Source organism: Pelecanus crispus, chromosome 5 (assembly GCF_030463565.1).
Source record: "Pelecanus crispus isolate bPelCri1 chromosome 5, bPelCri1.pri, whole genome shotgun sequence".
In the NCBI taxonomy this organism is placed as follows: Eukaryota; Metazoa; Chordata; class Aves; order Pelecaniformes; family Pelecanidae; genus Pelecanus; species Pelecanus crispus.
Genome location: NC_134647.1, coordinates 69,180,402 through 69,194,615, shown reverse-complemented (window position 1 = coordinate 69,194,615; position 14,214 = coordinate 69,180,402). Strand labels below are relative to the sequence as shown.

Here is a 14,214-nt window from a genome sequence, read left to right as displayed (position 1 = left end):
GCTGTTGGTAGGAAGGGGTGTCTCGGCCACACAACAGTCTTCTCCACAGATGACAACTCCTCCCTCAGAGGCAGCCCAGGTCTCCAGAGCTCCGGGGATTCCTTCTTCCCTTTGCAGACTACAGCCCCCAGCCTCTCCACAGCCCCTCTACCCACCCCTGCCACCATCACACCTTCTTCTCTTCTGTGCAGGTGTTCCCTGGCTCATCCAGAACACACACGTGGTAAGAAAGTGAATCACATAATTCTATAGCCAGAGAAATTTAACCTCATTAAAATTTCCTCCAGCTCAGGAAACCAGGTGTATAACCTCTCATACCTGCCTGACACCATAGTGAATTGATTCAAAACCTGTGGTATCTTGTAATAGCGAATGTCACTTTGGGTAGCCGAAATTCTTCTAACGGTCTATTTACATCAACACAATTTTAAGAGGAGCTTTTATTTCCATTACTTCAATATGGATGTTTTATATTCTCAGAACAACCTCTCTCTCTCCTGGGATACTTCACACTAAAATCCCATCCAGGAGATTTACAAGGGACAGACAATAGTGTTTTTCATGTTGCTTTAGAAGTCAAGGAGAGTGTGTTTCCCTTTGTATTAAAGCTTAGGAGCTGTGCACTTAAAGGAAAAAAAAAAAGAATCTTAGTGAGAAGGATGAATGCAGTCTAACAACTTTAAGAGAGCCCTGCAGCTCATTTTATGGTTGGGCTGTTGAATTCTGTTGTCTTTGCCTGCTTCTTATCATTTAGTTTCCTGAACCCCTATAAAAGAGACCATGAACTGCATCTTCTGTTCACCATGTTCCCTCACTGCTTGTAAGTGTTAAGCTGTGACTAAAATGAACAGGATAGCATTCCCATCCTCTCCTGCCACAACTTATGCGTATCATCTTATGCATGCAGAATACCAATAATTTTATAGAAACAGAATACCATTCATTTTATAGAAATTATTTTGCTCTTTTTTTGACCAAGAGCAGTCACCTCTAGGGTGGAACTGTGCAGTATCAGGTGCATTTTCCTATGGATTGCAGCCAGAGGAGGTTTGCAAAGGATACAACAAGTATTGAAAGGGAATGGAAGCTCTGTGTCTTTGTACCTTTGGGGTGGCAAGAGAGTAGCAAACTCTCTTAAAGTGGAGCTTCTGTTTAGTTCAATTCTATACAGTATTAGCAATGCAGCCCACAAACTGAAACACCTGTAATGGCTCCCACAAAGGGCATTCCTGCATTGGAAAGCACTCACAGGCCTGTTGCATGGCCAAGGCAGAGCACCCTCTTGCATCCAAAGATGAATGACAAACTAAGCCTTTATACATATGGAGGCATTCACTTTGAGTCTAGAAGTAGCCAGGAGAGCATAAGCATTTTCTTCTAGTCTCTTTCATTTGGCAGAGAAGACAGAACTGAGACTTCACAGTAATATAACAAACATGCATGTATAAGATCCCCACTCTCCATGGAATCCTATTTTGTTTCCTCCTCTGGTAGGAAATATAGCTGAGAAATGAAGATGATTTGGCTTGCTAGAAGGAAAAGTACAACAGATTAAGTGAGGTCAGAACTGATGCAAACCATGCACTTATGCAGACGCAAATTCTTCCCAATATGAAGTCTGGCAGACTCTAAAGCTTCTGAGGGTCGCATCATTACCACAACAATCACTTTCTGGGTTCAGTGTTTTTCTCCAGTACAGCTGCTGTTACCAAAAGCATCCTATACCAATGCCTACAGAACTCAGTTTCATTTCTTTAGGAGAAATTTATCCCCTGGAAATAGCTAAGCAAGATCATCACCTCTGTTACTTCAGAAAGATTATTTTCACATGTAAAGGCTTCATTAGCTGCATTTACAACATGCCCTGTCCTGTCTTTCAGTTACTATCACTTATGCCCTAATGCTCAAAAGATTTATGCTTAGTGAAAGAAGCAGAAAAGCAGCTTTTAACCTCAACAGGTTATTCCTCCTCTTTCTCCATAACAAAAGACAGAGGTTGGCTAAAATTCCAAGTAGGAGCAACAGGTTTCAAAATGACTTCTCACACATACAACTGCCTTTCCCACAAGCAAAAAAACCAACCAAAACAAAAAACAAGTCCCACTCATGTTATAGCAACCTCACTCTCTTACTAACTCCTTCAGGGATCCTGCAGGATCAAATTAAAAAAATTTGAAGGCACTGCCTCCATGAAGTGAACTAGAAAACTGCCACCACTTTTAAGAGGCCATCTTGGAATCTGTCCAGGAATAAAATCCTTCATAGCATGTGGAGCACCTTGGTCACATAGAGAGCAAGTTCAAGTACCCTCTTGCCCAGTGAACTATTGTGCAACAGGAGGACTCCTGAGACAGCTGGTGGGAGACTTTCAGGCAGTCTGTCTCCTTCTATCCCATTCTTCTTCTGCCTTTCATATTTTTTTCCTGCCCTCTGCTGGCAAGAGGGTGAGGGTTAAAAACACAGACCAAGAATGTTAACAGAAAACCAAGAGACATTGCCCAGTGTAGTCTGGTTTTTCATTTCATATCATCTGATTTAAGATGATGCGAGAGGGAGCATTCATTTAAGCAGCTGTAATGAAAAAAGATTGATTGAAAAGTCATTTTTGCTCCATTTCTAATGGATAAGAGTCCCAGGTGTCTGTTTTCCTTATATTTTCTTTTTAATGGCTGTTCCCTATTCAGCCCATAAGCTTCAAGGTCAGCTTCAGGTCAACTTACACTTAGCACAAGATGCTCAGCATCTGCAAACCCAGCTGTGGGATTCCTCTCTCTCCCCTCTTGCACTGGGTCTTCCATTCTGGGCTCCCAGCCTGGAAAACTATATTAAAGTAAAATGCTTAGGGTACAAATTTTCATTTTTGCATTTAGATGGCATGATGGATGCCACACTGGCAAATGTGTTAAAAAGACAACAAATGACATCCTACTAATAGAACATGCTAAGTCTATGAGGAAAGTACATGCCTAAGTACTCCTAGACATGCTTAAGCTTGCAATTACTGACTGCTGGCAAAAGCCAAAGATACAGGACAAACTTAAACGTGGTAGTTACCACATATGTCCTACAACTTTCCATGCACATGAATAGTGAAGGACAGTTGCTTATCTCCCACAAAGAAAATAAAATCTAGCAGACAAAGGAAGGAAAATACGATTGTGAGAATACTAGAGAAAAAAAAATTCTCCTATTGCCAGATCTTGGATAAAATCCAAGCCTTTGGAAAGCTGGCTTATCACCAGTGTTTGAAGGGTAGGGATTTCTACAGATTTTACACACACATATTTGTGCACCCTACATACACATATAGGCATTATCTGACATCTGACCCTATCTGTAAGAGTTAATTTACTTGCCTTAACAGTATAAGGTGGAAGACAGAAAATAGCATACATTTTATTAAATAAAAATTCTGGGAGGGAGGAAAATGAGGAAAAATATCTAAGAAAGGAGAAGACTCAAAACCCACAATTTTAGAAAAAAATCCCTCAGAAATCTGAACAGCCGATGAGAGATGAGTTCAAGCTGTAAGGTGCATTCACACAGTTTTGTGTTGCACTATAAAAGCCCTCCATGAGCAGCAGTGATTCCAGCTGGTTAGAAAATGGTCTCTAAGAGCAAAGTGAAAACAATAGAGTCCTCTTCATCCTAAACCCTACTCCTACTTATTCATCCCCAAACATGACACAAGCATCAATGCTCAAGATGACCATCACAGTCTGAGGAGGAGAGCATCATCCTACCTTTGGAGGTAAAAGGTACTTAATGCAAATATACTCTCTGGTGACTAACTCACCATCTCTGTTCCTGAACTTCACAACAAGCAGCTAAGAATTATCAGGAAAAGTTCCTAAAAAGGCTAACCTGAAGCATCGTAATAACACTTAAAAGACCAAAACAGAAAGAAAAGGTTCTTAATCCATCTTTCTATGAAGAGGTCCTTTGGGGTCTGCCTTTTAAGGAAGTGAACTACAGCTCAGCAGCTGCACCATGTGTGAAATATTATAACACTTAGTTTTTAACTGCTGGATGAGGTGCCTAATGATTCTAGGGAGGTCTGGCTACTGCTGCAAGCACTCCACAGCTCTAAGGAGACAGAGGTGTGTATCCAAGTTTACAATACTTGTACCTCTGCAGGAATATGGGGTATTTGTATCCAAAATTCAGTTTTCAGTGGATTCTTCATAATGGAATGACACAGAAACAATACAGCTCTGAACGGGGAGACACCTTATGGTCTTTTCCCACAGGAACACAAAGATCCTTGCTTAGATTTAATCTATGGGTAAAGTGAAGGACAAAGGACCAATAGACAGGACCAAGTATATCCTGATGTATCAAGGCTAGGTAACTTGTTTCTCATCAGGGTATCTCGCCTAATCAAAAAATTGAAGATGTAATAGGGAGCTTCTGTCAGGCCCCAGGAAGCTGGTGTTTGGACTACACATAGCTATATATCCTTAGCAGAAAACAGGCCAAAGACGGCAGGAAGAGACTTGGTTAGCTCAAAGACAGGTAGAAAAATGAGTAAGGAGTTAGTTATGAGCTTAGAGCTTTAAAGAGGAAGACAGAGCCTGAACTGAATGAAACTCAAGAAAAAATGAAGAATAAAAAAAGTAAGCTTGTAACTCATTATCTATTCCCCTTTGGGCTGATTCTCCAGGCCTCAGCAGTCACAATTCTGCTCTGCCATATATGAGATGCTGCTTGCACCTGGGGAATCTTTGGGATTAGCTTCCATATCTTAATACTTCAGGTGGTGAGCATAATCAAACATTCAAGAAATATCTCTACCAAAAAAAAAAAAAAAAAAAAAAATCCTGACAAGCTCCATATGCACGGGGCTGGCATTTGGATATTGAATCTGCAACACCTGACTCTGCCAAAATGTTTCCCAAGACTCCAGAAATAAAATTCTTCATTGTGCCCTCACCTGACTGCCAAAAGGATCCTTTTTATCCCTTCTTTTGACCCTCCCACACAAAAGTTTCCAAAGATGGAGCAAGCACCCAATTTCACATTTGGCAATGCTAGAAACAACATAGCAATGGCCTTGAAATGTTTGCCATTTCTACTTATCTTGACACTAATTATACACACAAGGCAGCTTCATCTGCACTGGGCAGAATGGCTCAATGCACAGCGGAGTTCAGTGCCTTCAGATCCGTGCATTTCCAAGCGAGTCAAGCGTGCATTATAACTGCAGTCACAGCAAGTTTCTGATGTGCTTCTCCAAGACTGACCCCTCCTTTTTCCTTTTTCTTATTTTCCCACCTCTCTTTTTGTTTTAATTTTTCCTACAAAACATGAAGTTTCTCTGAGACAATCAGAGCATGACTTCCATCCATTTGTTTCATCAGGCTAAGTGTGCCACCTGCTTTTTCACATTCCTATTTTTTTTTTTTCCCTTTTGAATAAACTCTCCATTATCAAAATAAAATAACATCATTTACAAAGTACCACCTCAGCAGCATGCCTCAGCCTTCATTTCACAGGGCTACGCCAGAAGCCACAAACAGAATCAAAGCATCCAATTAAAAATCCATATTCATTAACAAACATCATGTGTACTATAATGCCCTGCATTGACTATGCCACCACAGAGGATGGGAAACTCACTGAGATTTCCTGCTCTCAGTCTGAATCACCATTTTATTAAAGGAAGGGGTTTACCTTTGCTACTCCATGGGCCAGCAGGAAGAGGCCTAGTGCCCTGTTAGCCCATCAGGCTAGGACAGCAGAAGTGACAGCTGTTGACCTTTTGCCTTAGAGAGATGCCAGATACAGGACCTTGCCAGGATGAGGAGCACACAGAGAAGACCATGAAACCGTGCCAGACCTTTCCCACTGAGGCCTTTAGGTACCAACAGGGCCAGTCACAAACCAATCTGCGGCATTACAAGCAGCCAGCATAATAACTCTGCATATGCTTGATTGATGCAACTCGTTGGCTAGGCAGTGCCAGATCCAAGCTGATGTAGTAAATTAGCGTGTTGCCTTGGCTTCAGGGAAGTTACGTTGCTTTATACCATCAACAATTTACCACCGCAGAAAGTCACATACCATAAGTACAATATTTCAGACCTATACAATGAACTTATATGAACACATACCAGGATTATTTATTTATTTGTACCCGCAGGCCTGAGATTTACAACTCTTAATAAATACAAACTGGGCAATTTGCTTGCTATCTTTAGCTGGAATGCTTTGTGCAGGGAATAGCTGTCAGCCACTGGGAGCTGTGCTCCTCAGAGCGGCAGCTTCATACAAATAGAGGCCTCTTAGAATTAAACTGGAGGACTAGGGTCATTGTTTTGTGGTGGAAAAGAATCTGAAGATAGTAGACAGCAAGAAAACATAAGCACTTACCAGAGAACCAATCCCAGAGCTTTTCCAGCCTGTTTTCCTAAGAAAAAGAGCCTTACACGATCATATTGCATATGTATGAGTGTGACTGTCAATTCTTCCTGAATAGCTTCAGAGCCCACTGTCCAATTCTGACCAAGTTCAGCAAATGTTCACAAGACTCACAGGTAATCTATTCCTACTGCCTTCAGGAAGACAGGCAGCCAGGTAGAGGTAAGAGCTTCTGCTAATATCCTCACTGTGGAAAAAACTGTTGTGTGAACTCAGCCTTCTATCAGAACCAAAGCTATGCAAACCCAATACCTGCACTGTTAGGAAATCAGATCTCATCAGATCTGCCATCTTCATGCAGACACTCACCTTGGCACACAAAGGAAGATGGTGTTTCCCCAGGGTGGACTCGTGCAGTGATGAACACCACTTTCTGTTCAGCCCCTGGACGCAGGTTCACTGCAGCAGAAGACAGTAGCAGGGGATAGGAGGAAAAAAGAGAGATAAAGATCCTTAAACTGGGTCCCATATGTAGGACACAAAGGGCCATTAATATTAAAGCATATCCTTTTATTAAATTTGGTCATACATTATAAATAAGCACAATCTATAATTAAAGGAGGCAGCGTCACTGGGTCTCCATACCAGGCCATATAGCAGACTGCACAAGGGCTGCAAAACTAGTGACATGCAGCCAAACCTGCAACAACAAAGTTAGCTCTCTTTTTAAAATCCAAGATTTACTACAGTGAGTTTAACTGCACTGTAATTGCTCTCTCACTTGTGATAAATGTCCCCCTGGGGTGACAAGAACAACAGTAGGGATCCATTCACAACGTAAAGCCAATTGCACCCTGCATTACACTTGATGCAAGCCTTAACACTGTCAAGCAAGGGTAAAGTGCTAACAAATGACATTTATCAGGCCTTGCTCTGGGGAATTTGGGGATTTTTTTTTTTTTTTTTTTAAATCTCTTAACTATTTGGGACTGCTTCTGCTCTGACTAAAAGAGATGTTCAAAAACAACAAGAGTATGGAAAAGAGACCAGGCTTAAATTCAGCAGCCTTCTCCAGTGAGGGCATGAAAATGTGCCTAGTACCCTTCAAATTACAGACAGGTGGAAGGGAGACTTATATTGCAACTACACTGAACTTAACATGGGTTAATCCCCCAGTATTGAAACCACACTACTTTGGACACTTGCTTCAGCTGTAAACTGCATGGGTCAAGCAGGATGTTTTCTCTGTGCAGTGACGGCATTTAATAAACAGGAAATAAAAATTACACTCTTTCAAAATGGGTTCTGGGAATCTTAAAGACCATAAGAGGTCAGGACTTCAGTTAGATATCTTATCTAGATCTGAACACACACAGCAGGAGTAATACTAAACACAGCAGGATCCAATTGCTAGAGACAGTTTAAATCTTTGTTTTTAAATAAAAAGTTTACACACTGAAAGGAGACTGCAAACTAAATCCAAGACTTTTTTTTTTTTTTTAATTATGTAGATGCATTACATATATACCCAAACATAGACTTTTAATTTCAAAGACGTTTGGGAGTCCTCAAGACCATACCTGAGTTATTTTTTTAATTTCCTGAATTCTTAGAAACGCTCAGTTTCCCTGATGGTAAATCACACCTAACAGCACCACAGGAATAATCGATATATTTTTTGTTGTTCTCAGGAGACAATCTCAGCAGGCTCCTTTTTTATTTCCTTAGACTCTCTAAATGTCCTACAGCTGCTCACCCTGTAACTCAACCATTCGTTTGTTCTTTCATACTCCAGCTTCACCACTCTCTGGTGTTTTTGAGCCCCAGAGGCAAAGAAATATAAGAAAGAATGTCTCTGACAAACATAGCAGCTGGTGGGGTCAATTCTGTCTGCAGAAGAAAAGTGGGAGGCAGCAAAAAGGAACACAACACCATCAGCTAAAAGTTGATGACCACCCAACATCATTTGCATTAACATTAAGTAGTGTGGGAGGAAGGAGATAAATCAGCAAACCAACTTTAACGAGCAAAAGGAGAAGGCTGGGATCACTTTTGCAAGAGGAGAGGAGTTTTCCTCCTCTCTTGAAAAAACAGCATTACATTAAAGGGACAGTGGCTCAGCACAGAAGTGATGCTCACAATGACTGTTACTGTTTGGAGCTGGAACAGCTCCTTGGTTAGGAAATCTTTTGGACAGAGGACTAGTTTTGAGGGGGTTTGTGGGTTTGTTTTTGTTTGGTTTTAATTACAATATTTTTGTTATTTATGCTTTACACTTTGTAACAGTTATTAAAATCATTAGTCAGTTCATTCTCCTCTGGAACTGAAGAGAACTTTCCCAATTTAGGGCTCAGTGCAAAGCTGCTTGGAGTCAATGGGAGATGTGGCACTGGGTGCAAACCAGGACCTCCCTTGCCTGCTTCCTTAGGGGATGGAAGAGCACCAAATTACCACCCTGCATGTGGTGCCAAGCAACTTCACTCTGCCTTGGCTTACAATCCCCAATGCCTCACTCACTTTCTATCCCAGTACATTTGCTGCAAAGTGTGAGTTTGCTGCACAACCTTGCAATGTACAGACCTTTCCATAGTACCCAGCCTCCTAGACATGCAGTGCTCAAAATGAGCACAGGCACAGCTGGCTGTCCATCATGCAGCAGACGTTTTCTCCAAGTTTGCTAAGCCCAACAATACCTTTATAATTTTTTTTCTTTAAGCAATATCCTGCATTGTCCATACAGAAACAATGAAACATGTGGCATGTGTGTCTGCACGTGTGTATTTCTTTCTGGTATTTGGGCTGGATGGAATAATGTGACCATTAACTTTTTTTTAAAAGAGTAATTTTCATTTTCAGTGTTTGGATTTCAGAATGTGTGCATCTGCACGAGCAAACAAACATTTAAGAAATGTTTCTGTTAACATTTTAGAAAATCATGTATCTTTAATGCAGCTTGGAAAGTCTAGAAAATTCAGTAGTCTTCTAAATGTGGGTGAATCTGGTAAAAGTTGATTTGGTGAGTAAAGTCCCTGCCTAAGTACAAGGCTCTGTGAACATATGGGAAGAAACTAAACTGGCAGACGAGCTTTCAGTTCTGCAGGCCCTCTTTAATCACAGTTCAGCTACTCTGAAAATGCTGGTAAAATGGGGACACATAAAAGGCTGCCCAGGGAGGTGGTAGAGTCACCATCCCTGGAGGTGTTCAAAAAACGTGTAGACGTGGCAATTCAGGACATGGTTTAGTAGGCATGGTGGTGTTGGGTTGACGGTTGGACTGATGATCTTAGAGGTCCTTTCCAACCTTAATGATTCTATTCTTGTTTTACTTTCATTAAAAAATAATCCAGCCACCAAGCCAGGAAACATGAAATTAACTACTTCTCTACCCTTAATTGGTTTAGTGGTGGACTTGGTAGTGTTACGTTAATGGTTGGACTTGATGATCTTCAAGGTCTTTTCCAACCTAAACGGTTCTATGATTCTGTAATTCCATGAGGCAACATTGATGCCCATTAGCCAGACTATGGGACAAGGTGCACCAAGGGCTTCCAATATGAACCAAAGACTAGTTCATACTTAATACTGTAACACATAAGAGTTTGAGATGGGGACTTTGAACCCAGCTGGTGCAGGGCACGCATTATTTACAGGCTGGGCTCCCAGCCTGAACCCTAACCCAGCACCAGCACATCATAACGCATCCATACAGACATCCCATGGGTGGTCTTGGAGATCATATATTCAGCCTCACACGCTTGTCTTGGTCTCCGCAACACCCTGTGACAAAAGGAATGGCATGTGTGTACACCACACACCTCCAAACACTCCCCTAAGTCCAAACAGCAACAGTGCTGTCTTCTCTCTCTGTGGTTTTATATACAGCCTAAAAATGAAAGGGTGAAAGAAAGGACAACTATGATCAGGCTACAGTAATCATGATGGAAAGAAGTTTTGTGTTCTTTTTTCTTTACCAGTTGCAGTGGGTGTCCGTGCGCCCAGGTGCGGGCAGCGGGGGCTGCAGCGCTGCGCGCTGCCTCGCGCCGGGCACGGACGGCTCCAGCCAGTTCCAGCCGGCTCCAGCCAGTTCCAGCCGGCTCCAGCCAGTTCCAGCCGGCTCCGCAACGGCCCCACCACAGGGCACAGCCCGGCCCCTCAGCGAAGGTGGGGGCGCCTCCTCGAAAGCGCTTTTAAGGCAGGGCAAAAAGGCCACGCAGGCAGAGGAGTGAGAGGAAAAAAAGTGAGAAATGCCCTGGTGCTCACACGGCGAGGAGAAGGAGGGGAGTGCGTGCTCCAGCCGCTGGGCCAGAGACTCCCCTGCGGAGAGACCAGGCTGGAGGTAATACCCACACTGCAGCCTATGGAGGAGCCCATGCTGGACCAGATTCTCCTGAGGGGCCACAGGAAGGGCCCAGGCTGGAGCAGGGGAAAGTGTGAGGAAGAAGCCGCAGCAGAGAGGAAGAGAGGAACTGTTCCAGGCTGACCACATTCCTGGCACTGGGCAAGGGGTGGGGGGCAGAGCGCGGAGCCTGACAGACACTGCACAGGTTGGGAGTGAAATTGGTCCTGGGAAAATGGGGGGGAGGGGGAAATGTGTTATTTTAATTTTTCTGTCTCATTCTCACTATATAACTCTATTTTACTTTGCAATAAATTAAATTAATTTTCCCCCAAGTCCAGTCTGCTTTGCCCATGATGGTAATTGGTAATTGATATCCCTGTCTTTATCTTGACCCACAAGCCTTTTCATCTTATTTTCTCCCTGTCCTGTAGAAGAGGGAGCAGCTGGGTGGCTGGCTGTCAGCTGGTCGAAGTTAACCCACCAAACCAATTAACGGATACAACTACAAAATGCCGTTTCATATTTTAATTTAAATGTTACATTGAAAATGCATCCTATTTTCTACTTCATGATTGAAAAGATCAATCAAAATTAAAAAGATTAGAAGTGTATAGCTTTGCTCAGTAGATGCCAAAAGCACTTAAGCAAAATGACAGAAAGGCATGCTCCATTTAGCCACAACTTTGCCAGTTGTGGAAATGCAGAGAAATAGTCTGTTGTGGTACCCCTTCTACCCTTCCAACTGCCATACCAGTGAATCTTAGAAACAAAACTATTTGATGAAAAAGTTTCCCAAGGGAAGAAATGTATAGATTTCTGGAATTATGTATTTTTTGTTTTTTCTTCCAGAAAGTATTGAAGCTTGAACTAAACATTTTCTTTTCCTTCTGAAGGCTACTACTACCATCATTATTGATAATATTTGCCTCAACTTAAGAATCCAACTGGGACCTAAACAATCTGCCACTACATGTTACGCCCTCATAGCCTTCTACTCACCCACAACCATCCTGTCGCTCTGCTGCAGAGGAGAATTCCCTTGGGCAAAGTGGTGAAGATCTAAGGTGCTAGTCAGAATAAACAACACTAACTTTAAAATCTATACTGGCTCTAAAGCTACCACAATGGTGATACACAGCAAGCAAATGTCATACTGAAAAGAAACCCAGTTAGCTGCAAGCAAGCAACTCAAATCTCTCACTCTGAATATAACTTGCATTGTTTGGCCCTCAACTCGTGTTCCTTTGCCTCTAATGCTATAGGACGTACAAGCCAACCACTTAAAGCAATCCCACTGGCAACACTCTCCCAGCTCTCACCCAGGAAAAAACGATTTCCACTCTTGGTTATGTATTACACTAGTGCAACTAAAACAATGTCCCAGAGAAAACATTTTCCATCAAAAAAAGACCAATCAAAATCTAAACATTCATGGGAAGGCAGTAAATTGACTTAGCCATTTTAATTCAATTTTCATTTTTATGCTACTATAAAAACATGAAAACGATAGTATTTGTGTGTAGTAGCTTAATAATAAGTATCTAGAAATTTCATGCAGAAATATTAAAGTTATGGAATCCCATTTGCACTACCAAAATGAAGTGCTGTAACAGGACTGAGGTAGAACTTTGTTCAACATCCAGGATCTTTCCTGCTACCATGTCAGACCAGAAACAGACTGCAGAGAGATTGCATATTTGTGGTTTCTTTAAGTCTTGTAGCCATGGTATGGTAATGATGTAAGTTCACAAATTAGTACTAAGGCTGATGGAATACAAAGGAAGAGCAAGTCTGACCCTAGAAGTCTACTTCGGAAAGCCTTTAAAGGGCAACCATCAGGAGAACTTAGAAGTGAATTCTACTCCTTTGCAGAGGACTTCAATGTTGGGGCAAGGCACTAGGAAAAGCTTGCCTTTCTCCCCTCCCACATTTCACCCCATCTGTAGAAGACCAGACAGCTGTAATCAGAAGAAATGGAAATCCACCACCCTAAAAACATGCCCAAAAAATCATTTGATTTAAATACCCACATATATTTTCACAAAATATGCGTGTATCCATTGCAAATAAATTCCCTATTCTCTTCCTCTCTCACGTATTTTGCAATATGGGGTGGGCTGTTGCCAGCATTTTATATTCAAAACCCTGGGAGTTAAAGACTCCACAGTGGAAATCAAAAGAACTCTATTGCATTGCACTTCACTGTGCTGTCTCGGCTTGTCTGTGTCCAACAGAACTGTAACATCTGAGTCTGCAGCGAACACTGATGTTGTTGCTGTCCTGACTGCCTAGTCTCTACCACATTAACCTGCTCTAGCAAATCAAATCCAAGCAGCATTTACTGTACTCTGGCTTTTCCTAAGAGACCAGATTAGCACCTAATTCCATTTATTTTTGTTCTTTCTGGTCACAAATGTCATTTCAGGTAAGAGTGCAACATTGAGTACAAAAGAACACCATTTTGGTCACTACCAAATCCCACTGGACCTTGTGAGATCCTATAAACTCAAGCGTTTCTTTCTTGCCTTCTTATAGTTGGCCTGAGCAGTACAAAGAAACTAAGTGGCACAGAAGGTAAAAGTGGTGCCATTTGTATCAGAGATGAGCAGAGGCTAGACTACAGTTTTTGAAAGTCAGACACCTATTCCTATGTACTTTTACATGGAAAGGAAGGCAGCAGTATCTTGGCTTCCATGCAGAATCCATTGGAAGGTCGGGTCTGCGCAGGGGGAGCACTGCTACAGGGTGTCCTCATTGCTCATTGACTCACCTCACCTACCAACATGTTTGCATAGTCCCATCTGGAGCACAGAGGGTTTTGTTTAGCAAAGCCTCACCTGTGCATGGACCTTCTACCCAGCAATGGTCCTGCATGAAATACTCAAAATTGGATCTAAACCTCTCAAGTTCTGGATTTTCATTCAGGTTCTGGCCCAGACTCTGTCAGGTGCTTAAGCGTGTGATTTGTTTGACGGACTTCTATTGTGTTTAAAAATGTGCTTAAATGTAAGTGTTGGCATAAGAGCTTTGCTGAATTGGGGCCGTTTAGCAGGAAGCCTGCCTCTGAGCTCGTCACAATGTTTTGAAGTTGGAGATTGTGCAACTATTATGCTTTATTGCCCATTTTATGCCAAAGTCTCTCTTTCTTTTTACATTCCTCTTAAAAGCAAAGCTATTTTGGAGCATTTAATATTATTTAATCTCTTTACTCTGGCAGCACAGAAATTACAGGGACTATTACAATGGTCCTGTGTGTGCGTATGCTTTATTGATGTATATGCTGACCTAATATCAAATTGATTTTGCTCAGCTTTTCTGCTGACCATGGAAAAATGCAAATTGGGTATTATATTTGCACACTAATTTTATTGGGCCCCTGTGTCTTCATAAAAAGATAAAGTTTGGGCTAATAAAAATAAAACATTTCTGGTGCTAATATAGGCAAATGTTTATGTAGGCAGGTAACAAATTGGTTTGTCATTTAAGGGAGCATAAAGAGCACTAAAATCATCTTT

At 41.9% G+C, this 14,214-nt stretch overlaps 1 protein-coding gene across 1 annotated transcript in view; it reads right to left on the bottom strand.

The window, feature by feature from the left end:
• Positions 1-14,214, bottom strand: part of AGBL4 (AGBL carboxypeptidase 4) — a 970,183-nt gene that overhangs the window by 207,647 nt on the left and 748,322 nt on the right. The window contains exon 8 of the mRNA XM_075711223.1: positions 6,730-6,819. Within this exon, the coding sequence (XP_075567338.1) occupies positions 6,730-6,819 (90 nt within the window). The remainder of the gene's footprint in view (positions 1-6,729; positions 6,820-14,214) is intronic.